We start from the raw sequence: 27,368 nt of genomic DNA, 5'->3' as shown, positions 1-27,368 counted from the left end.
AGATTCCAGTCATATGTGCCATTAACTTAAAAAAGAAAAAAATTACAAAGAAAGAGCTGTACAAAAATACATTTTGATTACGATAAACAGAAATGCACTGGACCTCTCCAACTGTCTTTAGTTGCAAGGCTACCCTTTTCCATGAATACTTATAAAATATGAAGCCAAGATTCAAATGCACTGTTCAAAGGGACACAGCCTCTTTAATAGCATTTGGAGTGAAAAAATTACACTTAAGTTATTAAAATCAAGTTTCTGTTTGTAACTGTAGCACAAGAAAATAACATGCAATTCCATGAAAAACATTTAATTTATCAGATCTGGAACCCAATTTAGCAGTTTTACTTCCATAAACTTCAACTGAAATAGTTTTTCACACTCAAACAGTATGGTGGTGGATGAAAAAAAAATAAATCTTAAAAAAAAAAAATTATATTTTAAAATATATATATTTATATACACACAAACCCAGACAACCCTTTGAAACACAAACTTTTTACAGGAAATTTTTTGATCCCTTACTACAGTGCTGATCAACGTTTAATAATCACAGATTTGCAGCATTTTGAAAAAAAAAAAAAAAAAAAAAAGGAAAAAAAAATCAACTGGTTCATAGAAAAGTATGTGATCGCCACCCACTTCATCCATTTCTTTTAATAAAAGCTCTCAATCTCTGTTTTCTTATGTTTCCTCTGAAAAAGAAAGAGAACAACAGTTTGCTTGGAATGACTACATTTACCACAACTCTTAAAAGATTTTACACAGAATGTGAAAGACAACAACAGCCAGTCTACAAATTCCAAATGAGCCTCAGTCTTTGAAACAAAGATTGCTAAATATTTCAAAGAGATGGGGTCATTGAAATAAACTTGCTTGATTGACTGCTCTCAAATAAGCCACATTATGAATTTATCTGGAATACTGGTTATGCACTTTAGGACACATTAGGTTTTGAATAAATACCCACTTAACGGTCTAAAAATCTGAGGTAAAGCAAATTCATTGACTTGCCATTTCATGTTAATTGCTCAGTCACCCAATTTATCTCCCTGGGGTAATTACACCCAAAATGATTTCCATCCCAGTTTCCCAGTAGTTAAACTCTACGAAGGCGGAAAAGTAGAAATAAGTGATTTAAGAATGACTGCAGACTACAGGCAACTACGTTATCTGGGATTAGTGACACTCTCCTTGAATTACAAAATTATACAGGGTAGCTAACAAATCAAATGGACAATCAAAGTTTTTAAACATTGTGCTGGCTGGATGTAATTCATTTTATAGATTAACAGGAAGTTTTTTGTTTTGGTTTTTTTTTTTTGGGGGGGGGGGGGGCCTTCATGAAAGAATATTCACGTAAAAAGCAGCCAATTTTTCCAGGTATCTTTATTTAGAACAAAGGACAAGCGCCAGAGATATTTAAGTCAGAGCAGCAGGATATTCTCATCACGAAGATGAAAATTTTTAATTTGAAGACTCTTGCATTTCCATCTGATATCACGTTAACAACTTTATCATATTTTTGTAAATGAGAAATTACATGAATTAAAAGTTAGTGAATTTTAGAGAGGGGGTGTACTGGAATAAACCAGTGGAAACAAAGCATAACAAAACAACAACAAACAAAAAAAAAAAAAAAATCACTCATTTTACTGCAAATTTCTTTCAGTTTTGATGTCTTTACTGTTACTCTTTAGGGTTAGAAAGGCAAAAGGTAGCACTTAGTCCTAACTATTACTGAGTAACTGCAGATCAATCCTTGAAAAACAAAACAAAGCCCCCAAAAAGCAAACAAACAGAAAAAAACCCTCATTAGACAAAGGGAGTAGTTTAGATTTTTAGACTAATTTGATCCATGCTGCTCGTATCCTCGTCCAACACTGAGAACACTGTGGATCAAAACTTGTATTTTTCATGTTTTCATGTTACTGTTCAACTGACAAAAAGAAAATACATCTCTAACCCTCATCATTCCCCAATGGCTGTGGCCAATAAATTTTAAATGCAACAAAGAGGAAGGGAGAGTGGGAGTTTTTTTAACTAGCAAAAGCTTTCCCTGTGTCTTCCTTGCCTTTGTATGTCCTCTTCCCATGTGTGAAGGGTAGGTATCTGTACTTGACCATATGCTAGAAAAGACAAGGAAGTAAAAAGGAGAGTTAGCAACACTTACTTTAAGGCTTGTGCATACACTTTTAGTGACTTAGCATATTTTACAACACATTCAGAATCACAATATAAACTGCACTGCAGATAACAACAATGACACCCTTTTCATACAATAAAGGTCCTTCAATAAAATATAAGGTTAAACCTGTGGCTCTGTCTAACCCAAAAGCAATTTGTGGACTGCAATGTTTTTATTGCACTGTAGGCACTTTCAGACCAAACTGTCATAGGGACACTGGGCAACTCACTCTTGAACAACATATCTTCAGGAACAGTAAGATTCTAACAGTAAGACTCTAACAGTAAGATTTAGTTATGCAACAGCAGGGAAGCAGTTGGTGTAGGACTATTGTTCAATATTGTTAACTGAGTTCAAAGAACTGTAATAGTCCTGTCCTTGCTTGCTGTATGTATATAAAAAAAAATGCAAGTAACCTTGGGGTGTGTGAAATGATTGTTTACAATGGCTACTCCTCTGAGATTAAAAAAAACAAACAAAATCCAGCTATGTAGGCTCTAACACAATGACTTAATTGATTTATGACATAGTATGATATCATATCTTGATATAGTATCTTTATTACTAGGTGATTTTTTTTTTAAATTAAATACAATTATACTCTAAGATAAACGCTAAACAGACATTTATGAGTTGTGCTTTAGGCATCATTACCTTCTAATTAATGAGTTCCAGTGACTTTGGCTTCTCAGTTAGACATACTTATTGTCACAATATGTTTCAAAATACATCATGATGTCACTGGTCGGAATACTTAACTCAAGGTTTCAAATAGGGACTATGGATGATGAAAACATTCCTCCAGACCCAAAGCACCCAATTACTGTTAATCTAATGCAGCTATGATCAATATGTACTAAGCAAAGAGATGTATGTTTGTACTTACTTTAATCTGCCTCTTCATGGTGATGCAAAAGAGCATGATGAAGTACATTACAAGTATAGGCCAGAATACTGGCACATTGAAGGCATCAAAAAATGTGCAAATCATGGCGATGACGATGCCTTTTGTCGCTGAATGCCTGAAAAGAAAAGTAAACACACAGTCAGAGTCAAAGTGTTATCTTAAGCAACAAGAACAAGGAGTCCATGTACAGCCGTGTACAGAAGAACAAGATTATGTAAGTTATAAAGAGAAAGAGAATGTCTGCATATAGAGTAGACAGAGCGCTAAAACTTTTATCTGGTTAGGCTTTTGCATTTTAAAATGTTTCGTTTGAAACTAGACCGCAGGCTTGAGATTCTTTTAAGAGTAAAACAGAGTGAGACCTTTCTAATAAATAGGTCCAACACAGACTGAATACTCTCTTGAGAACTGACCAGCTACATGTACTTTAATTGTATTCCACAGTATCTAAGATAATTTGTACTGATGTATTTGTTTGTTTTCTGCCTAAATCTTTTACACAGTACTAAATCACTAGGTACGGTTGGAGATTAACAAAGAGAAGGTAGTGGAAAATGCAACAAAGTGTAGTCTGACACAAATTTGAGTAGAAATCAGAAAGATGTTCTTAGCAAGACGTAATAAAATATAAGACTTAAAATCTTTAGTTTAGTCAGCAACCCTCCAAACAACAAATGAACAAATAATTTAATCCTGTAATTGTTATATCCCAATATCCACTTAACATGGGTAAGCATGTTACATTGAAAGTCAAATTGTTTTTAATCAAGCAGATAAACATGCAAAGGGAACAAAGATGATATTTTCATGCATCAGGTACATATCTGATATAAAGAAAAAGATATCAAGCAAATGTGTGTTTTCCCCCCTTTCTTCTTTAGTATATAAGAGAACACAGTATTTGTAAATGCAAATAAGATTCAAGGCCTAACACATAATTTGAAATTGGTACAGCACAGAATGGCAGAAATCGATGCTAAGTTAAGCTACCAGCAGGTGGTGAGTAAAATTTATTGCTGCTGTGAAAATAAATTAAGTTGTGGTTTTAAAAATCTGAAGAAAATGTTTGTATTTAAACTATTTTTGGAAGTCAAGGTTACAGACACAATCTTTATGTCAATGAAGTAGAAATTAATTTGAGACAATGAGGTCAAATCAAAATAAACAAAAATGACTCAAACTCTGTGTCTTTAGTTTCACCCTAAAATGCTACACCCATTTCTAAAGGAGCTTTGCTTAATATAATCTTTCAGCACACAGGTTGTTCTAAAGAAAATAATTTGCAATTTCCCTGGGTGACCATGTTGAACTCTCACCAGAATTTGAATTCAGGCAACCTCCTGATGAAAGGGCGGAACTCCTCGTTCTGCTTGGTGGGAAGGGATGGGCCCTCATCTGTAGATAATATAGGTTACTAGTTGAGTTATCCCATAACAGCAACAAGAACATCAACAACAACAACGTACACTTTAGAAATAGGACAATTTCAGTTACATACAGTAAAAATGGCTAATTCATATATTTTTTGGGAACAGTCACAACTGTACACATTCCATTCAAGGAGGTCACTTGCTCATAAACAGAGTGCTACTATAAAACCACATTTGGCTGCTCCACGCCAACTGTGCATGGTATAAAATATAAATAGTAGGAGAGCAAGAATAAATAACAGACGACAGGAATATATGCAAAACAGAAGGAAGACACACAATAGAAAGGCACGGATGAGAGAACATTTTGCAAAGTGCCTAAGAGTAGTAGTAATAGATGGCACAAAGGAAGAAACTGTTTGTGGGACTTTGTTGTCTACTGAGATGCAGTGCCCTTTCTGTATCTATATGGACTCAAGCATTTCAGTTTTGAGATACGTACTTGTAAATATGCAAGTGTACAGTAATAGTCTATTGTTCCAGTAACTATTTTAAAATCTTTCATAATAAATTGAAAGTTATATTAGAAAATTCTCAGAAAAAAAAACCCCAGATTGGGCAATTGCTGGCTTAGACTTTTGATTAGATGCAAGTACTAAGGTCTAAATGAACAGTTTAGTAATACTCCATGAGGTAGCCTACTTCCATGTTCACATCACAAACACTACTTTAATGAGACCGAGTTGACTAACCTTCTTCAAGCAGTGAGGGATCCACTTTTGGCGACAGAAAAGCAATGAACAGGTTGAGATGGTAGATTCCCAAAGCATATGTTACTATATACCAACCCTGAAAAGGAGCATCAGAAAATAACCTTATTAAAGGACATCTTTGCTAGAGTCAGTCAAGACACATCAGTCAAGACATATAAGAACTTTATGATATAAACACCTAACGAATAGAGCAATATCCCAGTCAAAACAAGACAATAAAGGCAGAGAGATTTACTATGAAATGCATTATTTTACTTTTAATGAATAATAGCAAAATGAAATAACCTTGATCTGAAAGTAAGATACAATTGGTTAAAAACTACTAGAGGTGAATGAGGATTTCAAACCCTCTTTATAAAGAGTTGGCATTTTAAACTTGATAAAGATAGTATTTATTATAGGCCAAGCAAAAAATTTAAGTATTTAGAATTCCTCATTAACATTTTTAACTTGGCTGACTAATTGCAAATAAATCTGAAAAACACACAGAAATACACAATTACCTGTAGTAGATACACTCTGATCATGTAGACAAGAGTAAGTAGTAGAGTTCCTGCCCACCGCATTGCATAGAATGGTGTTGACTTGTCTAGCCATGACTGATAGACCTGTGACAAAAAGAAACCAGAATAAACATTGCAGAGGTGCTGAAAAACATGAAGTTCATATTTATCTGTTGTGAACATCAGTTCTGACGTACTTATATTTGCAAGTCAGTTTTAAAAATGTCTCTACTGAGATTTGGCTCAATGAATGCTAATGTTTAAAATGGTAAGTCTTTGTTTAATGACTTGGTTCAAAAAGGCATTTTAAAAAGACAGAATTTTCACAATCGGTGTATCCCTAAATTTAAACCTATTTAAAAGAATATGATATTCTTGATCTCACACATTACCTGTCCAACTCGTGTGAAAAAGGCAGCCACAACAGAAGTTTTCCCATGGACTGACTCCCCAGCACTGTCCCCTTCTGACATTCTTATTGGAAGGACAAAAAGATTTTGATTAGTGGCGTATGAACTTAATCTACTTTAATAAGAGTACTGCACAATACTCTTATTCAGCATGACCATGTCTACCAACGGCCCCAGTTGAAGATACAAAATGGAGGTGATAAATTGACAAATGACAAACTCTTCTGTGCCCATTTTGTCTTAAAGGATTTGGAAATAAATACCCAGTAAAACGAAAATTTGTGAACGATTTTACCAAGAACTGCACATTTTGGAACACACGTTTCGTTTCAGTTTGTGTAATATATACTCTGTAAACTGTGATACAAGTAAATACAATAGACATAGGCTGTCCGGAAAGACCTGTATCTGCGAGGTGCATATGTCCAGAAGAGGGGTTAATCAGAGTGATCAGATAACTATCAAGGCGCAAATAGTCAAGGTGACAAAATCTTTGTAATTTTCTTTAAATAAACAATTTAAATATGTATCTCTGTAAATTAAATCTAACCCTAGGTCCTTTAATAGAATTTTAATTGATTAGCTGATCATAAATATTCTCGGTGCGCTTGTCGGTTACTCACCAAAACAACATTTATATCCACTGTAGCCTAGGTTGATTGCTTAGATAACTACGCATTACGCGTTAGGACATTTAATGATTTGCTATTTTTATTTTAATGGGGAAAAGAACAGGACCGTGACGAGCTGTGGTTGTGCCTGGTTAGCATTAGCTGCATAACTAGCTCACAGCTTAAGGAAGGCAGGATAACATCTAGGAAGCAATATCTACCAAAATAGGCTCATTTGCAAAATGGAAAATAACTACGATGTGCACTACAACTTCAATAAGTTGTACTAGAGGTATTACTTTATCTTATATTATTTTAAATTCTTCGCGTTAGCTTAGAAATTAGCCCCGAAAGCGGTCCTAGCCGTCGAAACGTACACTACCTTTGGCCCCAGTTAACGTTTGTATGGGTGATGTAGTTTTGTTCAGCTTCATTTGACCCCCTTCAGCCGTTAGAATGAAAGTATTAGACTACATTTCCCACAACTCCAATTGGGCACATGTAAAAGTATGTAAAAAATAATTTGTAGTTTATTATTGACTACTCCTAGATTGCAAGAATTGGTTTGTGTTCACATTTAAACTACAACACCCAGCAAGGGCTTCACAAAATTGACAACTCACTTCCGGTGCTACGTTGCCAACAGTTTCACAGCTAGCTAGCACAGTTAAAATATAACCATTCTATACTAAACACCTCCATATTCAGTGAATGATGCAATCACAATCAATGTTGATTCTTCGATTCAATACCTCTTTGTGTCTCTCAGCTGTATTAGCAGTTACAGCGAAAATTGTCAATGGCAGTTCTTTCTTACCTGATACGGCCGCTGTGACACTACCCGGCTCTACCTAGCTAGCTAAACTAGCCACTTCTCGTGTAAACTGCTGTGTACACGTCAATACTTCCGCGAGGATACCACAGGCTGAGTAGCAGAAATCCGACCACCTCGATTCGCTATGACTCTTCAGACCTCAACGATCACAAACGAACCGATTTCTCGGTTCAAATAATAAAAAGTCAGCGCAGCATCAGAATGTTTCCTCTGGTTGGCCTGTTTCCTTAAACATTCAGTACTATTTCCGACCACTGGGTTGAAAACCTTGTCACTTTGAAAAAAGAGACCGCAGAGGCAGACGTTTTAACCAATTTAATTCGTGATTTTAACAACAGCAGAAACGAATGAACGCTCATGAATAAAAACACACCAGTAAACAATTTTTTTTCTTTTGAAAAAAAAAAAAAAACAGAACAAGAAACGGAGAAATTCTTTTATTTACACTGTGGTGTTAATACTGAAACACCTAAATGATTTAATCGCATTAAAGTGCTCTCTCTCTGACCATTTGTAATAATGAGATGAAAAACGACGAAAAATTGTCTTTCCAAGAATGGGCCTTAGAAAGGGAGACAAAACCCTTCGCCCTGGTACAAGTAAAGGTCAAGCAAATATAACACAATAAGAGAACCATTCAGCTTCATGATGGCAATCCAGAAATTTAAGTGGAATGTTATTAAATACCTACAAACAAGTGCCATGAAGATTAGCTACAGAGTAGGCTATAATGAATTTATGAGTACCTTGCCCTGCAAGGTTTTCAAAATACAAATACAAGGACAAAAATGCTGCTCATTATCTAGTTTTCTTGATGTACAGGGATAGCACAATATCCATTCACAAATCTAATCAAATCCCTGGTATTAAGATATAATACTGAGTATGCTTTTTTTGTTTGTCTCCTATCTGTGTTGCAGTGTGTTACTATAAAATAATGAGCGGCATATTTTCTAGAACGTAATAAAAGTATTAGGCAATACCTAATTTTTAACAGTAAGTGTCAGCGTACAACTACTAACACCAAAGCACTTTTTTTTTTGCACATAAACGATACCACCACACCGAACCACATTACGGTCATCACGTTATCATACCCACTGAAAATACACAATTGTGTTCCCATAGTTATGGATTCGATTTACCCAGTTCTAGTCATTTGGTTCAAACAGCAGATACATCATGTTGACTCTATTATTTCCAACAACATCTACTCCAAAACATTTACATGATAAAGTATATACATTTGTACAAGTGAAGGACAACTTAAAGAAAAAAAAAAGTCAGATGAGAACCTATTTTTGGCATCTAAACATAAAATGCAGTGGTGATTTACCTCTTTTGACATTTATGTTACTGTGAACAATGTCACATATGCTGTAAAAGAAAAATGTGTTATTACTTATTGCACAGTGCACCCCCCAAAAAATTGCTTTTGCACTTATCAGCGTTCCAAAAAGCAAAGTCCAGATCATGTGTGTTCAGCATTGCTTTGACAATTATATTGTTACAATGCATTTTGCTTTGAAGACTGAAGACGTAAACTTTGTTATGTTATCTTCAAATATTAGATGGAACAACAGTTCAAGCACAAACTTCTGGCTGCACATGAAAGTGCATGAGCACACTGAAAATATCTCAGAATCAAAATTGATCATCAAAATATGACAAGAGCAGCTAAACACATATTTAACAACCCTAGTCACATAGTTACACTGCAGTAAGCTGATGCTGACAATAACTTCTGGGAAAGAAGATCCAAGATTTTATTCAGTCTCAGTGAATGTCACTTTCCATGAATTCCTCCTTGATGGAGTGCTTGCTCCGTGACACCTTGCAGTCAGGCATGTCAAAACCAAAGTCAGCCCACTCATCAGCAGCCGTCATGCCTGATGTCCCAACAACGCTGGACCTGTTGGGGATAGTGATGGTGTGGCGGACGCGAAAGTGCACAGCTTCCATGACCCGCTGGCGTTGCAGTTCCCCACCTGCAGCCCCAATGGCCGCCATTGCGGAGGCAGTCATGTTGCTGCTAGAGCGAAGTAGCTGCTGCCCATGATAGTCATGATGATGAGAAGAAGCAGGCAGCTGCAGGGGAGCGCCTTGTTTCATGTCCTGCAGACCTCGCCAGATGATGAGGCGGGACTGTTCTGGTATCTTTAGCGCACCCAAATCCTAGTGAGGGCACACAGACATTGGAGGAGTTCAAGAGTGTAGCAAAAAAGCAAACACAAAGCAATAAGAGTGTGTCTTTACGTGTTTGCTTGAAAATGCAAAAGGAAGTCAGGAAGTATTAAGCCTGCTTAATAAGGTAATTCTTTGCATCAACACTAGTGGTCAGTAATTATCTGGGATTTGTTTGTACCTTGTTGCTTTACTTTTCTGTTTTGTGTCTCTTATTGCAGTTTCTTTTTTTGTTGCCATTTTTACCTTTTCTTCTCTTTCTTTTATTTGTTTTAATAATTACATGTAACATTTCTTATTATGTCTATTATTTCTACTGCTTGTAGATTGTATGTGCAGGAACAAACTGGTTACCTCCATGGAGAGAGTTTGGAGATGGTAGATAGACTGGAGGCCTTGGGAAGTGAAGTACTCAATGAAGTTCTGACAGCCCAGACTGGTGAGAAAGCTGTATGGGGAGAAAAGAAGGCCTGCTTAGACCAGAGATACAACCTAAAACTGGGACTTAAACAAAAACATTACTCCTGAGAAAAGCTGAAAGAGAAAAACAAGTATTTTCTGGATTTACTGTAGTAATATCTATAGGGGGACAAGTCCCTATAGCTTATTCTAAGTAAAATAAGAGGGCGATTTAGGGCACAGATATAAACTAAAGGATACAGAAACTATACATCTGAAGAACTGTAGTGAAATTAAAACCATAAACATACATTTATACAATATTAATGATTCATAAGGCCATTATTGCTTTGATGAAGAAGCTTTATTATAAATACATGAATGTTAACGTTTTGGTAACATACAAAGTAACTGGAAAAAGAAGCTAGCTGTACAATTTAACGGTTTAATTAACATAATAGTCTGCAAAAACAAAACGACAAATCCTGCTGTATCAAAAATGCTAAAATTGCAAGAGCAAGTCATATGACTGCAAAATGGATAAAATAGCTTACAAAAGTAAAATTAATTAAAAAGAAAAAAGAAAAAATATAGTTTAAAATTAAATAGAAATTAAACATTTCTTTTGAAGAAAAAAATCTGCTGCATTGCATTGCATTGCAAAGAATGGCTGTTTACACAGTGTCAGTGTGAAGGAATTTAGAACTAGGTAAGACACACAGTTTCTGCTTTTCAAGTGCAGGTAACAAATCCATAGCAGAGGTTTTACAAGTCTTGAGAGGTTATGCTGTATTATTTAATGAGAGCTGATAAACATGTGATTTAAACACTTATATGCATCTAGCAGAAACCTGAAATAATAAATCCAGCCAGCTGAAAGCATTGGTGTTTTTCTTTTTTTTTCTTTTTCTTTTTCTTTTTTTTTTCTTTCTTTTTTTTTTTTTTTTTGCTGTGTTCTGGTTTTCATTTTTTTCTGCACGGAACAGGAACATTTTAATATTAAAGGGGCTAAAACTGAAAAAAACAACAACCCCCAAAACAAAAAATGTTCTTTTCACTTTTATTTTAAATATTACTGACTTGACCTTTCTACTTATCGTTCTTTTCCACTTTAACTGTGCCATGTATACACATTTTTTCCATGTTACCAAGTCTTCAGTGGGCTTTTACTATGGCACTCTCAAAGGGTGTTTACAGATCTGTATTGTTATTGCAAGCTTTTACAAAACAGCCACAACATTATGTTTAAAAAAAACAAAACAAAACAAAAAAACAGCTCAATCTTGTCACATTTTGTGGCAAAATAGAACGTTTCCAAAACACTGTTTGACATAATACTATGTAAACATGGCCAAGTAAAGTAAAGTATTCTTATGCCACTAGTTTACATTTAACCAGACAAGTGCATCTGATTGTCAAGAGGCCTTTTTTTTTATTTATTTATTTTTTACAGGTGAGTAAAGGAGGAGTGTCATTGGAGGGTGAGGTACCTGACAAGGCTGGGGTCAGGGTTATACGGAGGGGGCGGGCTGCAGTGAGAAGCAGACACTATATTCTGACTGTTGTGGCCACCGTTCATTTCTCCATTTGCCTGCATGTGGTTGCTGTTGAGCATGTTTGGATCTGTAGGAAAGGGACGGGTGATCAATAAAACTAACAGCAGCAACCTTGGATAAAGTACTGTAACAGTTTTGGAAGTAATGTCTTGAAACGAAATCACACACATAGATAATCACCCATATGAGCCATGGAAGAGGGGGCAGTGTGGTGTTGCTGGGGCTGCTGTCCTGCGAGCTGGTTGACTGAGGGTGGCTTGCTGAGGCCTCCGTGGGAATGCAGCTTGTTCATGTTGGACAGTGGAGAATAGGAGGAGGGTGATGCCACGTGGCTCCTAACGGAAAAAGACGAATGTTGCAGAGATTAGAGAAAGAGTTTGTCTCAGTGTTACTGAGCATGACAGACACTTTACAATTTGATGAAATACAGAAGACTCAATGTGCATTTGGAATTTTGCACTGTGTTGATGTTGTTCCTACATCATCATAACAATGTCACAACCAAACCACAATCAGTAGCCTAAATTTGGCTGAATGACGTAATTAAGTAATGCACTGCATTACTTTAAAGAAAAAGTAACAAGTAGTGTGTAATACATTACTTTTATTGAGTGTTGCTCAGTTGCAACATTAAACCTGGAATGACAATATTATGGTCATGCAGGAACAACAGCAAAACGGGCAAATCCGATGCACGTTCCTAATAAAATAAAAAACACAACTTTTATATGTAGAGCCAAATGAGTGTATGTGCATTGAAGTGACTCACGGTCTCTGCAGCAGCTGCTGCTGTGCTTGTTGTCTGTAGGAGTCCACCAGCTGCTGTGGCACGAGCTCCACCAGCTCCAAGCTGTCTTTAATCTTCATCAGCAACTCAAAGTTCTCACGACCACGAACCTACACACAAACATGACACAACCGTTATCCTAAGCCATCAATGACTGCTGAATCAGTCCATCCAATAAAAATAGTGCTTTTGTTCCAACAATTTAATAAATTAGCAAAAAACTCACAAACTGTGAGTCTGACAGTTAGAAAGCTAATAGATGAATCTAAATTTTCTTATTATACATGTGTGAAAGCTCTTACAGGAATATAGTAAACCTCCTCTTCTCCATGCCGCCTCTTCCTCATGTTAATGTTTGGACTGGGAATGTTTGTTGGACTCTGTTTAAAATCTGCAGATAAGAGAAACAGAAGCATAATTAAGCAGATTTATACCACTGTTTTAGACAGCAAACAACCAAGCATGATGTACAACAACAATGATGCCGTTTCACATGAAGCTGATGTGCTGCACATAATTATTGCTAATTTCATTTATACAGAGGGGTATGAATATTGCTAATTTCAAGTCCTTGTTCCTAGTTGGGTTTTTTAGAACCACAATACACAATATAAAATTTTACAGTCTTCCATTACATGAAACTGTAGCACACTTTAGACCTGAAACTACAATAATACACATAAGAATGTACACCAGTTAGAATATGATTCTACAAATAAGAATAGTTATGAAATTATATGGCAAAGTATAGTATCAATTCAATTGGGTGTAAAAGATTTAATATCTGGGATTTCAGCTGTTAGTGTGTTGATCTTTATGGAGACTACTTATTGTCCAAATTTAGATCTTGGACATTCACCATGCTCCTCTGGGCTAGACTGTTTATATATTTGAAAACTAAATTAGGAAAACACAAGTGAATAAAACTTTAAAAGCTAAAATGATTGTATCTTTAACTGTTATAATTTAAAACAAACTTTTTCCCCATGAAGTCTTATTTCAACTCACTGCGCTTGTTAGCACTTCCATTTTTGGCCACACTCTCATTCAGGGCCTGCTGTTCCCTGAAGTGGTCCTCATCAGCTTTGCGGTCTCTGCCCGGACATGCACATATCCGACCTTCAAATGACCTTCTGCCCAACACTTGACCGCTGCAGAGATTATATAGAAGAAGAAAATGTACTAATTGCAGCATGTTTTAAAAAAGTGATGAAATGTCAAACCAAATATCTCTGTTTGTGTATGAAATATGAATTGTTGCCTTACTCCCTGGTTTCCAAAGTGATGATAATGAGGATAGGTCTCCTGTTCATGCCGCCCACACAGCTGCTGTTGCACATAAAATTATATAGGATGGTGGTAAACTCAGTCCCTACCTGTAACACAGAGCAACAAGGTTTTAGATTTTACTTTGCTTCCATTAGTGTATAAGTACTTATATCACCATAATATAATGGTGAGAAGTGTAACTGTAACTGTACACCATTTTAGGTCTCGGTATTTAAAAAAGCTCATTTCTTTTCATCGCTCAAGTAATTTTTTTTCAAAAACACCAATTCACCACCAGAGGGAGGTGTTGTAGCGCACGTTGATGTGATGAGAGACAAATGTACTTTATATTAACTTTTTCATGACAGACATGATGAGTCTTGTGCTTGCGTGGACATGTCTGGCATCTTTATTTATAGATGAGCCTCGTATTAAAATTCTTAACTGTAGCTGACTGTTTCTTTGACGTGTTCATCATATGTCTCGTCTTTTCTCTTGGCTTAATGTCCAAAAACAAAAGAAATATCTGCAAAATGCCCATTTTACAAACAACTAAATTTTATCAGAGGCTTTTTCTGTGTATCTTTAAATACTTGATACAATGCATATGTATATCTCTGCTGTTATGACCCGCTGCAGGTCAAGTACACTACCACCAACCTGTGGAGCCTCATACGGGACGATGACACTCTGCCTGCCAGTAACAGGATCATCCACATACTGGCAGAGGTTATTTCCCTCCACTCTGATCAGGTGACTGGCCGGAGCTGCTTGACCTGAGGAGATAAACATGAGAGAGAGTTGGTTTATTTAAACTTGGCAGATACGAGGTACAGTTTATTGTGTAGTATAATGTCCAGAAAACTGTTGTTCTTAATGATGCTTGTGGTTGTTAAGTGAACTGCATTTAACGTTCTGCTGCTCCCTGTTACTTGCATTTTACATGCTCATTCTGCAGTCCCCCATGCAAGCAAGAATTAGCCAAACACTAATGAGACATATAAAAAGTATAAAATATGTCAGCATAATTACTTATGTTCAAAAGAAGAGATTAGCAGATTGTACCATCATTGAAGTCTCGTCCTAGTTCGTGGTTGGGGCATCGTTTGACCACTTCAGTCACGTGCTCCGCCTTCTTATAGATGGGCATGGCTCTGATGATGCTGCCATGCGGAGGAGAGGAGGATAGCTTGATCTGGATTGGACAGGTTTTGGCAATCTGACAGTAGAGCTTCTTCAGCAAGGGAGAGTACTGGGTAGAGAAAGAACACACGCGGTCAAGTTTCAAATCAGTGGTCTGAACTTATAAATGGGAATTTAATGTGCTTGTGAAAAAAGCAAAAACAAATCAATCAAAAGGTCATGGCCGATGAGGCGTTGCAGTCTTGCTCCAGTGACTTTCGTCTCATGCTCTCAAGAATAGTTATATATAAACGTAATAAGAGAACACATTACACTACTAGTGACATAATTACAAAAATAATCTTTCAGGAGGTGGGACTGTTGTCTCAAAATTAAATAACCTACAATTAAGTCACCTATCAGCAGACAAAAAAATAAGTCTCTAAGAGACAGAAGACAAGGTGGACAGATAAAGAGCTGCGTAATATGATAATAAAAAAGTTTGGTGTAAAAGCAGCACACTATAATTACCACATAAAACCATGAATGAGAGCAAATGTTGTCAAATAAAGAGCAGAGGAGTATGAATGGAAGAGAGAAACACATCAGCCAGTCAGCAATAAATTTTCATTTGTGTTATAAAGGTAAATGTTGTGTAGCATGAATACATGATAATTACCCAGAAGACTTAGTTTGTGGGTAGTAATGTGAGATACTGCAAGTGATAGAGAAAAAGCGTAACTGTACACCTTCTCTCTGGACAATAGTATGAAAAATACAGTTTCTTACAGGAAGCGTAGCAGTCATCTAGTTAAAGTGAAATAAAAATATGCTGATCTGTGCACAACCAGTCTTCACTAATTCCTCAGTTTACAAGTATTTCCACATGCACATACATGCGCTTTCGCATGAATGTGCATGTGGAAATGCCATTACACATGCACCCAAAGACATCACAAGGAATGAAATGGCCTAAACATGCCCCAACACAATCACAAAATCTTAAAAATCTCTCCTGTTGTGATCAAACTACGACCTTCCAGGAAAAAAAATAGAAAGTCTGTTCTTTCCTGTGTAGACTTGCTAAAGTGAGCTTAAAATGCAAATGCGTACCGTATGGGAGAACTACAGCACTCGCAGGTCAACATTTGTGTTGCTGCATAAGAAAAAAACAAAGAGTCCACGTGAAGTTGTCTCTTTGCATTTTCTAGATTATAGAAAGCAAAAAGAAATAGAAACACAGAGAGAAGAAATAATAGAGAGAGACTCATGGAACACGGCAGGTTACATGATAAGTATAGGACAGTGTGTTGGCAATTCTAAAAACAAACAAACAAGAATTATTTGTGATAGTAAAGAAAGAAATTTATTAGACAAAAGTGAAGAATTTCATTCTCAGGTTATCTGACTCTCAGGATTCACGTATCTCTGCATTACAGAGGCCAACAATAAAAAGGAAAGGCCACATGAACGTGTTTGTGAGTTGGTTCAGTTGTAACTGATAGACAGCGGCTATCACGACCACACTATTCCTTTTCCCTTCTTTTTTGTTTATTTTTTGCCCTTTATTACTTTTTTAAATTTCATTTTTACACACACAGACATATTTCTTTGTGTGTAAATGTAGCTGTATTGGTGTCAGAAGTGCAGTGCTATTAAAAGAACTGCAGTATCTGATGCAGGAAAAGATGAGTGATGGACAAGTTGGGCTTTGTTTCAAAACACAAAAAAGGCACAGAGAGTAGAGAGGAAGAGGAAGAGAAGGAGAACAAATATGCCAAACTTGGATTAGTTGCTTTGTCACTGAGTTGGAATAAAAAAAAATTTTGGTGACTGAGAAAAGGAAATTAAGAATGGACAGAGGGGTAAAAGAATAAATTGTAAGAATACAATTTATTAATTTAAAAACGGAATGAAGCAATCTCTTTATACACGTCTGTCTGTTTATGCTTTTCTTGCAAGAAAAGGAGAAATTTGGCACGTATCCTGCTGGAAATCAAAAGAAGTGTAGTGTTGTGTTTAAAGTTGTTCGGATAAATAGTGGTCTCATTTTTTTTCATTTAAAGTTTCCTAAATGAAACTTTTAGGTAACTTGAAAATTAAGTAAAAGCTTCACCAATTTAGTGAAAACTGTTTTTTGATCGACTGCTTTTGTGATAAATTGTTAACTCTTATAATATTCTTTCTGACTTTCAGATGGACAAGTTTTGCGAACAGTGCTTTTAGCCACTGCCAAAACATTGTTTTAATGTACATGTTGTATTTCCTTTGGTCAGTGTGTCATTTTGAGAGTTTGTGATTTACTGCAGTAAAAGTGTATTAGATCTGTATTAGAAGCTCACATGTTTGTCTTGGTCAGAAACATACATAAATCCACACCAAAAGACTCTTGTCTGATCAAGTTTAGAAAATTATGCCATAATGGTAGGGACAGGAATTTTATTGCCATCTGTCCATCCATCTATTCATCCATCCATCCATTCATCTATTCATCTTTGCTTCTACACGGTGGACCAATGGAGACAGGCCCTGACAGGTTCCTTGAGAAGAGGTGTTAATTGCCAAACTGTCATCCATACTCACAGGCAGCAGCTTGCCCGCTGTAAATTTTCGTAACAAATATCAGATTTATTTATGTACATTCATACACACACAGACACAGTGAGCTGATATACAGTACCATATAAGCTGACTTTTCATACACTGTAATCATCGTGTATTGGAAGTAAATTAGTATAGGAAACCTAAAAGTCACCCATGTTAAAAGATCTAATGAACCATAATGAATTATAATCTTACAATATAGTAATCTTTTTTGTCTAATCCAAAAAGTAAAGCTTAGGCTATGAGGGAACCATAAGAGCCTATTAAAAAAACATTTAAATAAATAAAACATAAATAAGATAAAGCCATTCGACTTTAGTGATTTTCAAGTAGCTACATGGAGTCTTACGGTTAACTCCTTTAGAGTATTAACATAAACACTGTGTTTCACAGAGTATTATGGGACACACAGCATGACCTAATGCTTAAAATATTAGCTTTCTCTGTGGCGCTTAGCTGTTATCAATTCAAAGTCCAGAACATCAACAAGAGCCCCTGTTCTATAGTGAAATTAGTTAAGATATTAGCTGATTAGGCTGATTTCTTTAAACACTGTATACTACAAAAGCACTTGTTTTACAGCACAAAACGATCAGTCCTCCAACTAGGAGCACATTTATTTCCCCTGTGAAATATCATGCGTCCCAAATGTGTGAATTCTCTTTCTCATCAACTCTGGTTTCCCACATTTGATGCTTGGCAGGAAAACCAATGGTGATGTGGCTTTGGATGATGCATCAGGAAAGGAAGGGAGGGATGCATTGTGCAGAACATGTTGGGACGTGTGTCCTAACGGAGAGAGGCTAATAGCTGGGAAGAGCAGCTTCTGACAAGCCGCTGTGTAGTGCATGCTCGAGCCTGCATCCTGAGTGTATCACACCCCTTCCTACTACTGCCACATACTGTACACACACAGACAGACACACAAACACTCATGCATGTGCATATACACTTACACACAAACTAAAGTCTGATTGTATGGAAAGGGGTCTTATTATATGACAATACTAAGGTGTTAGATCTTATTTCTAGCCATGGTGATGCTTGCCTGCATCCAAGCAGAAGAATCATCTTCAAGGGGCAGGAGAGTGGCAGAGTTTCAGAGCTATTATCACTAATGGATGCTGTCTTGACTAGACGTGGGTGGGGGTGGGGGGGTTGATTGCCAGAGCAGCTTAACATGGGTTTGGATGGACTAACTCTATGTGGAAATACTTTGATAGATGAGAAAACCAGGATTGTGTCTCCTCCTCTGTGTTCACCTGACTTCTCGTCTCTTTTCCTTTGAAAGGTACCAGAGTTGGACTAATCTAATGACAAGTTCTATATACCACAACCGAATGCTTTGTCAGTCACTAATGATGTCAAGTCAAGTTTATTTATTCTGTGCCAAGTCACAACAATAGTCACTTCGAGGCAAAGACCTTACAGTATTAAGGAGAAACCCCCAGTAATCAGATAATCCCTACTATGAAAAATAATGGCAGCAATTCTGATTAAACTGATAACGTGGAATGTGAGACGAAGGGATTTAATGAAAAATGCTCAATGGAATAAGTAGATATCTTCCCTTGAGAGGAAAAGGCAGAGGGGCATGAAGAAGGGCAGCTAGGAAGCTGCTCGTATTGAATATGCCCCTATGCCATTTGGTATTCCACATTGCCTGAGGCCACAAGGAATACACATGAAACTCCTGTTTTCTACATTCAGACAAGGTGACTCAGTCTTATAGTCATCCCTTTTTTCCAAACAAGTTCAAACTTGGGTCTTTTACTGAATTTCGCATAAATACGCACACCCATATTTGCATCCACATTTCAGACACACATAAATCCTCATGCAATCTTTTGGGTAATCCCCTACCATTAGTAGAAATGTAGTCATCCTGAGAGGCTTGACTGGAATGCCTTTTCTTTCTGATTATTGTTTTATTTACTTCACTTTCAGTAAAATTATTTACTTCACTTTCAGTAAAATGTAAATATGTTGTCATTTTATTGGGAAAGAGTTTATGTCTATATTCCAGGATGTTTTACCTCAAACGGCTGCATATTCTATAGGTATTACATGTGGTGAACTTCTTTTTTAACTATCTGTAACACTTCCTTTAAAGAAATCAATGCTTTATACAGTAGAAAATCATATATTATCATACTCCGTCATTTCACAGATTAAACATTTTCTTTTTTCCATAGCTATATAATAACACTTATAATTTGCCGGTCTTATAATCAGGCATTCAAGATAAAACAAAGCATTACAGTAAACTCCACCAAAGCTATGAGCAATCACCTAGTCTCTCTTTTTGTTCTAATCCCTCCTGTTTAATGGCAGCAGAGGCATCTGAATAATCACAGGTTTCCTCACAATCCTTTTCTGCTGCCTCATCATTTGTATCTTAAGTCGTGTGCCAGTCAAACACTCCTTTGTTTCTCCTCTTATAGCGCAGAGAGACACACACACACACACACACACACACACGCACGCAAGACGCTATAACTTAAATTGTTAGGCAGTTTAAAAAATATATTTCTCTTCTGTTCTGTTAAAATTGTAGCAAAATACAGTTTTCAAAAACTATTAAGAGTTTTGCTGTAAAAACAAGAGGTCTGTTGGCAGGCTTTTATTGATTTTTTAATTAAAAGCTAAACGGTATTGTTAGAGTTCTTTTTCGGATGTTATGTACTTTCTGAATGAAGTCAAAAGATGCATTCTGAACTTTAAAATGGCACCGTAGGTAGAAAAAGGCAGGGTAAATAGTAAGTATCACATTAAACCAAACAGGTCACAACAAGTTTTCGGATCATTTCATGGCAGTAAGTCATCAGGTCAAACTAATATTTTTGTGCATGCTTTCTCTGGTTTCTGTGGATGTGTTTTGGCAGAAGATTTAATGAAATGGATGAGAATAGAAGTTAGACAAAGGAGATGACAGGTATACTCAAGGGCAGGAGAGAAGAGCAGAGGAGAGAAGAGGGGGAACTTTAGGCGCCAGAGGTGACAGCCATGAGTGTGTGCTAAGACCGGAGGAAGAAAGAGACAGAGAAAGAAAAGCAACAGGTCAAAGACCACAGTTCCAATGTCCAGAGGAGGATCTTCTTACATCACTGAGGGCTGAATGAAGAAGCTCACCATGCATGATTAACTTTAGCAAACACATACGCAGAGGATCTCAATCTATCACACAGACACATTCACAGGCCTCAATGCACACAGAGACAAACACACACACACACACACACACACACACACACACACACACACAGAAGGAAGTGTGCTTTATCTTTCACTTGTTTCTGGGAGGTCAACTGTGAGACAGTTGGAGGTGACACTTTTTGAGGAGAACAGACTTCTCATCAGGTCATAACAACACACACAGCCTCTATTTCACCTACCCCTCACCGCAATCACATCACAAAGTAGTTGTGTGCATTGCGTTCATTAGAATTGATAATTGGTGTGTAAATTTCCAATACTCATATTCCTCTGATTTTTTTTAAATTATTTTTTAAAATACTACCTCAAAAGTTTGAATTCCAGCTGAAAGTTGTTAATGTAGCTCATTCTAGAGGAGTAGAAGAGGCAAACATCACATCCAATGTGAATTTTTATCCCAGTTCAATCAAGTAGAAATCAGTCTACACGCAGTTACAGTCAGCTAAGAAAATAACACAATGTCTACATTTTTGAAGTTGTGCTACAATGTGTTCAGGCATTGGCTATAAATAAAGACCTATTGATATTGACCAAAAAAAACCAAAACATGACGATGATTTTTGCCATAATCAAGCAACCTTAAAATACTATTTGTGTAATTACATTATCATTAAAATGGATTATTGCACTGATAAAGTGAAACAACACATGAGGCAGCAATTTCTAATATACTCAAAGACAGTACACCAAAATATATTAATCAAAATAACCTCTAAATTACATAAACTCATATGATATGATATTTTTATTTCTCACTCGAACTACTTAAAGAAACCAAACAAAGTCTTCCAAAAGACTAACACAGAACAGACTCATAAAAGGTGAGTACAGGACAAGATGAATCACTGAGTCGTGCGCTACTTTCGCTTACACATAGCACGCCTGCACATGTACTGACTTGAGTGAGTGTCCATGTGAACGAGTGTCTTTGTGTGCATGTTTATGTGTGTTCAAGGGAGTTACTTAGTAAGACAGAGAGCTAGAAAGAGTAAGAGAAGCCTGCATGCACAGACATACACCAGCACACATCATAGCCACAACAGTGTGTTTGTGTGTGTGTGTATATACTCACGGTCCATGTGGCTGACTTGGCTGTGCTGGACTGCTGGAAGGACACCTGGAAGGCATGTGGCCCAGGGTAATCGGTGTTAGAAGGGATGGCAGGGGCAGGCGACAAGCCCTCAAAGGTGGAGTTGGGCTGGGAGTAAGGTGAGGGGGTGGGCACGGCCGACGAAGAGGCGTTTTCGGAGCTGTAGGGGCTGGTGGATGTCGCACGGCTCCCCAGACTCTCCATGCTGCTGCTCAGCAAGTTGTACTGGGACTGTGAAGAAATGAAGAGAAAAGGCAATGAGGGAGGTGAAGAGGTAGGGAGGGGAAAAGGCAGAGGGAGGACACAGGTAGAGGTGTCACAGAGACAGGGGCTTAGAGGCTCAAAGGAAGGTCGGGTTACACTTGGAAGGGAGATGTGGGTAGTGCGCGTGATGCACAGTGTGTGTGGGGGCATGCGTAACTATTTTATGATTTATACATAAAAACGACATCAACAGGTGTGTAGAGGTGAATCTGTGAATGGCACTTGCAGTGAGGTCCACACTGTACCTTCCTCGGGGCTATAAGAGGTGTAGAGTTGTAAAACACAGGAGTGATCTGCCTAATTGCCTGCCATTCTCTTTTCTCTCTTCGGTATGATGGATGAAAAAAAAGATTTGATGTACTGAACTCTGCTAGTGTCTCGTGTGAGGCCTGCATTTTGTTTTTAAACTCAAAAGCTACAGTAGAAGGAAAAAGTATTAAAAACATGTGATTTCAAAAAAAGTTAGAAAACACAAGCTGCAGTCCACCACAGTCTACCTCCTGCTCTTCAAACTAAAACAATCTGTGAATAACATGAAACCAATAGATAGTCAGTTGACTGAGACAGAACAAGAAAAGTCGGCAGCAAAGAATATTCTGAAAACCAAAAATAATCTTTAGTGTGAAAACACATTCCTGGATTCATCCCTGTTGCCCGCATTGTGCACGTGTCAAACAACTGAAGCTGATGGCAGCTTCCAGTTGAACCGTTTCTATTCCACACACATACCCAAAAAACCCCTCCAAAACCAAACAAAAACAAAAGCCTTTACCTTCTTCTTCACGTAGTACATCCTCTACTGCTTTGGTCTCATTTGTCAAATCTTCAGTCAGTCAAACGTCCAAACACAGCAAACCAAAGAGAGTGCTGGACCAGAGCCTAACCACAGAGTTCAAGCAAGGTGTGCATCAGTGGACATACCACGCTCACTCACTCACACATAGGCGCATGTACTGCCAGGACAGGGAAGAAAGGTGAGGACTGGTGAGGAGAGAGAGAAACGATAGACTGAGATGAGAGGAGAGAAGCAGAAAGGGAAAGAGGGATGGGAACCCAAAAAATTGTACGACATTCTAATTATGGCATGCCCGGACATAGACGGCAATGCCGGGGTGCATGTACACACATGCTCCAAAACACCTTGTGAAGGCCTGCACTAAGTAAACACTGTCTGGTTTGACAGAGAGAGAGAGAGAAAGAGAGAGACAGAGACAGAGAGAGAGGCAAGAAGAACAGCATATGAAAGGACAAGCGTTCAAGGGTCAGATACCCCCGCCACTCAGTCATACCCCCACAATCAATACAACATTAAATTAGCACAGACTTTTCAAAACTTTGCTAGCCTTAATAAAGAAGGATGAAACTTGCTTAAGTCAAAATCCATCCATGAGCATGTAATTACAGTGAATATCGTTAAACAAACTGTTTCATCTAAGGTTGTGTGGGAAGGTGGATTAGGGTAGTAATATTTAATTAGCACAAAAGCAGTTATACCACTTATAAATTGTCAGACTGGGACTAGTTGAAAAATCTATAAACTGTGACTGGAAGTAAGATGAATCTGAGATGAATCTGAATTCACAGGGACATTTATCTGAAGAATCATGTGTCACACGGGAAAGCTGAGTGATCATTTACCTGGCCCACCACTGCACTTCTCCTTTTTTTATTATTGTATTTTGTTCTATTCACTTTCCCCATAAACTGAAAATATATTGGATCACTTCACCACACGATCGTTCCCCAGGGCTCTTCTACTTATTACTTTAAGTTTGAGCGCTGAAACTTACAAGGACACAAAATTTAATACAGTTACACAAGGATACGTAAACCTCGTGTGTTTCTATGCCATGGTTCAGCAGCTGAAAGCAAAAGCACAGGTCAATGTCCAAGACTTAATGCAAACGATGCAGGTTAAATGAGGATGCACGCATGCGTGGGACTTTGGAGCCATACATTGACACTAACGTGAGTTTATGTGAGATAGCACCTCACACAGGATACAACTGGGATAAACAGATAAAGAGGGAAAATTAATTAATGCTTAATAGACATGCAATGTAATTCCCAGCATTCATATCAAATGTCTTAAATGTATAATCTTACAACAGAAAGAAGCACATTCATAGCATCAACTTAGATGAACGTGCATATCCTTTTTTTTTTTTTTTAAAACATGACAAATATCAGCATGAATGCTTTTTTTGTCTTCTCATGAAAAGTGCACACAAATCACTCTGACATCCCTCTAGTGTCTTAGCGCTTACCACCTTTGAAATTTTCCATCTAATAGGTATTATCAAAGGGGCTTTAGAGGCACAAGAGAAGCCCAGGTGTATGTGTCAACAACAGAAAACGCCACACACACCCACGCCTACGCCCCCACATAGACACACACACACACACACTGAGAGAGCAAGAGAGACTCACACTCACAGGTGCGTTGTGCTTGGTCTTAATACCTAAACTCAATCCATAACAAGTTGAAACAGAGCTAAAACCTCCACTGCAACTATGTGAGTAAATGTGTTTGCGCGATACGATGTGTCTAAGTGTTTACACTTCCCAGCCCAGCAGCGTCTGATGTCCCCTATGGGCAGTCATCCTGGTAGCTGCCACTCAAAGAAAAGTTTTAAAGGCTTAAAACATTTACTTCAGGCAGCAGCAGCAACCTTCACCTGTCAAGATGAGTGAAACATAATAGGCTGAGGATAAAGAGACAGTTTAAATCCTAATGACCTGTTTTCAGAGCCACTTACTCAATGAAACAGCCTTCAGCACTTAACAACACAATATCCCAACTATTTATATTTTCCAATTGATTTAAGGAAACAGCATGACCAAAAAGAATAACTGTGCTGCATAAATGAACGGTCTGGTATTATATCAAAAGTGAAGCATGTCTAAACGACACCAGCCATGTTAAACAGAGGTGAGGAGAAGTGGAGGTAAAGAGTAGTGTGCGGTGTAAGAAGGTTGCCCTCTATTGGGAATATCTCCAAAGAGCAGGAATAGGATATAAATTTCATTTTCACAGTGATCTGTAGACGCTGTAATTCTCTGTAGAGAATTTTCAAGCAAAAAGTAAATCACGTTAATGTTTTGGTCAATTTCTAAAACCCAGTGATTAATATTGGAATATAGTGGTATGATAAGGATGTGATTTGAGAGTTCTGCTTGTGCTTTATCATAGAATTTCCATAATAATCCAGTTTGACAAAGTAGTGATAAAACTATCTCCATCTTTCCACCAAACTAATCAAATTGTTTTAATTCAAGAGCAGCTCCAATTCAAGCACATCTCACACATCCATGCGTCTTCGCAGCATGATGAGTAATGAGCACTGCCATTGACTTGAAAAACAGTTGCTCTACAACGAACACCAAGTTTCAAACAAAGTAATATGAGATATTCTCCTCTAAGTGTGCAGTTTCCAAAAGCAAAAAGGAAGGAATATGACCCAACATCAGCAAATTACACTCGTTCACTTACCACATCCAACAGCATCTTACAGCTTCTAAAAAAATAAAGTGTGTTTCTACGATGTCTCTCATAAGACTCTGTTCAAGGGTGACTGTAATAGCTGAGTTCTCCATTTCTAGGTGAACCTGCTTTAAAGCAGGGCATGATGGAGGGAAAAAAGATGTCCTGCCTCTGTTCTCCACTTGTTTCCCTTACTTTACTGGGCCTTCTCCTTGTTCTGCATCTAACAACAAATCCTTGCTCCACCTCTTTTCTTTCTCTCATGACTATTCATTAACCAGCTTGGCAGGCCCAGACTTGCCCAAATAAAGATTATATCTGACCAATACTCCAGATCAGAAGAAGGGGGGGGGGACACTGAGTGTAGCTGGGAGTTCCTTTTGATTTCATATTGAAAGATCAAGTGGTTGGAGTGAACAATTAGGCAAAATGAAAGTGTATATTATAATAAATTTTGTAAAACCTGTAAAAGAAACTGTAAGAAAACTGAGAATAAATTAACTGATAAAACTGCTGTTGACTCAGCTGGAAGACCGTGTAAACAGAATTCAATGTGAAATGTATTCAAATAATTTAAAGCTCATTTATAATATTTTACTCAAAAGACACCATAAGTGAAACAGATTTTTTAATTTATCTGTATTTTGAATCTATTTGTACATTTTTAAGCTCATTTTGAATTTGATGATAGCAAAACATTGTCAAAAAAGGGAGCAATTAAATAATGGAAAAGCCCTGCAATCTTCATCATCTTATGAATAATTAAGGTAATCCATAATATTGACGCTGTTAGAGTCTCCCAGAAGTAAATTATTGTTGGAATAAAAATGTATGTCGCACAGTGAGAAATGTGACCTTGTCCTGACCTTTTAATTCTGCAGACATCAAACTGAAAATGAGCAAGCTTTCACAGGACTCTTTGAAATCCTTAAATAAGAATGAATGGATCACCAGCAAGTGTGACACCTCTATAAAAGCTTACATTTTGCCTGTGTTCTGCGCTAAACCATTTAGCACAATTCCACAATCTTCCTAAGAGTGGACATTTGTATAAATTCATCTCAAAATTAGAATATAAAAGACTAAAAGAAATTCCCCAAAAAGAGCTACATCTCAAATTCTGCAGACCTTAGGTAACAGTAGAATTAGAAAAGGACCGAACAGGTATGGCAGGTGTGGAATGGTTGCCCAGAGAAAGCCTCTCCCATCTAAGAAGAACATAGCAGCTGTCAAGAACAGAACCTGATTATTTTGCAGTCATTGAATCAACCATACCAAAGTATTCTAGAGTCAAATGTGAGGCCATCTGTCTGATAGCTAAGGCCTTAGCTGAAATTTGGTCATCTAACAATGATCCCAAGCACAGCAGGAAATCTACAACTGAAAGGCTAAAAAAGAAAAGAATCAGGCTGTTGTAATGGTCCAGTCCAAGTCCAGACCTCAACCCAAGTAAATGCTTTGGTGCATAAACAAATGCCTCCAAACCTTAATGAGCTGAAGCAAGGCTGTAAAGAAAAGAGGGCCACAATTCCTCTACAGTGATGTGAGAGACTGATAGTCACAGAAAAAGATTCACAGGACTTTACAGAGTCTTGTTAAAAATAACTGCATTCTTCAAGAAACAACGAAAATGTCTGTCTTTCATCTTGTGATATATATAAGTTTTAAAGAATTTGCAATACATTATACCGGTACTATGTTTTGGTCACTTTTTTAGGTTTCCCAATTGGGTTTTTTTGTAAATTGGAATGTAAAAAAAATGCATTTTTTTCTGTGGATGGTAAGCCCAGCAGGTGAAT

General features: G+C 37.3%; 2 protein-coding genes across 4 annotated transcripts in view; both read right to left on the bottom strand.

Annotated features, from left to right (window-relative positions):
- Positions 1 to 614: 614 nt before the first annotated feature.
- rer1 (retention in endoplasmic reticulum sorting receptor 1) lies at positions 615 to 7,639 on the bottom strand. 2 transcript variants are annotated; one of them, XM_085344318.1, is made up of 8 exons: positions 7,577 to 7,639; positions 6,131 to 6,212; positions 5,739 to 5,843; positions 5,215 to 5,311; positions 4,409 to 4,487; positions 3,072 to 3,207; positions 2,072 to 2,126; positions 615 to 692 (listed from the first exon to the last, which is right to left on the bottom strand). In XM_085344318.1, exons 2-8 carry the CDS (start codon positions 6,209 to 6,211, stop codon positions 682 to 684), a joined length of 564 nt encoding a protein of 187 aa, XP_085200444.1. In that variant the 5' UTR covers position 6,212; positions 7,577 to 7,639; the 3' UTR covers positions 615 to 681. The 2 variants fall into 2 exon arrangements, with proteins under 2 accessions (XP_085200444.1, XP_085200443.1); XM_085344317.1 differs by lacking the exon at positions 615 to 692 and having other exon boundaries at positions 1,577 to 2,126.
- A 1,731-nt stretch (positions 7,640 to 9,370) lies between these two features.
- tp73 (tumor protein p73) overlaps positions 9,371 to 27,368 on the bottom strand; it is a 25,676-nt gene continuing 7,678 nt past the window's right edge. Inside the window, exons 1-12 of one of the 2 annotated variants that reach the window (XM_085343818.1) lie at positions 22,858 to 22,878; positions 21,804 to 22,052; positions 14,855 to 15,041; positions 14,450 to 14,565; positions 13,787 to 13,896; positions 13,529 to 13,671; positions 12,823 to 12,911; positions 12,503 to 12,630; positions 11,914 to 12,068; positions 11,668 to 11,800; positions 10,133 to 10,226; positions 9,371 to 9,769 (exon numbers count right to left, since the gene is read on the bottom strand). In XM_085343818.1, the coding sequence (XP_085199944.1) occupies positions 9,371 to 9,769; positions 10,133 to 10,226; positions 11,668 to 11,800; positions 11,914 to 12,068; positions 12,503 to 12,630; positions 12,823 to 12,911; positions 13,529 to 13,671; positions 13,787 to 13,896; positions 14,450 to 14,565; positions 14,855 to 15,041; positions 21,804 to 22,052; positions 22,858 to 22,878 (1,824 nt within the window). Of the gene's footprint in view, positions 9,770 to 10,132; positions 10,227 to 11,667; positions 11,801 to 11,913; positions 12,069 to 12,502; positions 12,631 to 12,822; positions 12,912 to 13,528; positions 13,672 to 13,786; positions 13,897 to 14,449; positions 14,566 to 14,854; positions 15,042 to 21,803; positions 22,053 to 22,857; positions 22,879 to 27,368 lie in introns of those variants that run through there. The other variant, XM_085343817.1, reaches the window with a different exon arrangement.

The sequence above is a fragment of the Diplotaxodon limnothrissa genome, linkage group LG20 (genome assembly GCF_057381915.1).
Source record: "Diplotaxodon limnothrissa isolate DT_005_m linkage group LG20, D_limnothrissa_male_GT1.1, whole genome shotgun sequence".
In the NCBI taxonomy this organism is placed as follows: domain Eukaryota; kingdom Metazoa; phylum Chordata; class Actinopteri; order Cichliformes; family Cichlidae; genus Diplotaxodon; species Diplotaxodon limnothrissa.
Note: the sequence above shows the minus strand (reverse complement) of the source record. Positions and strands in the feature narration are given on the sequence as shown.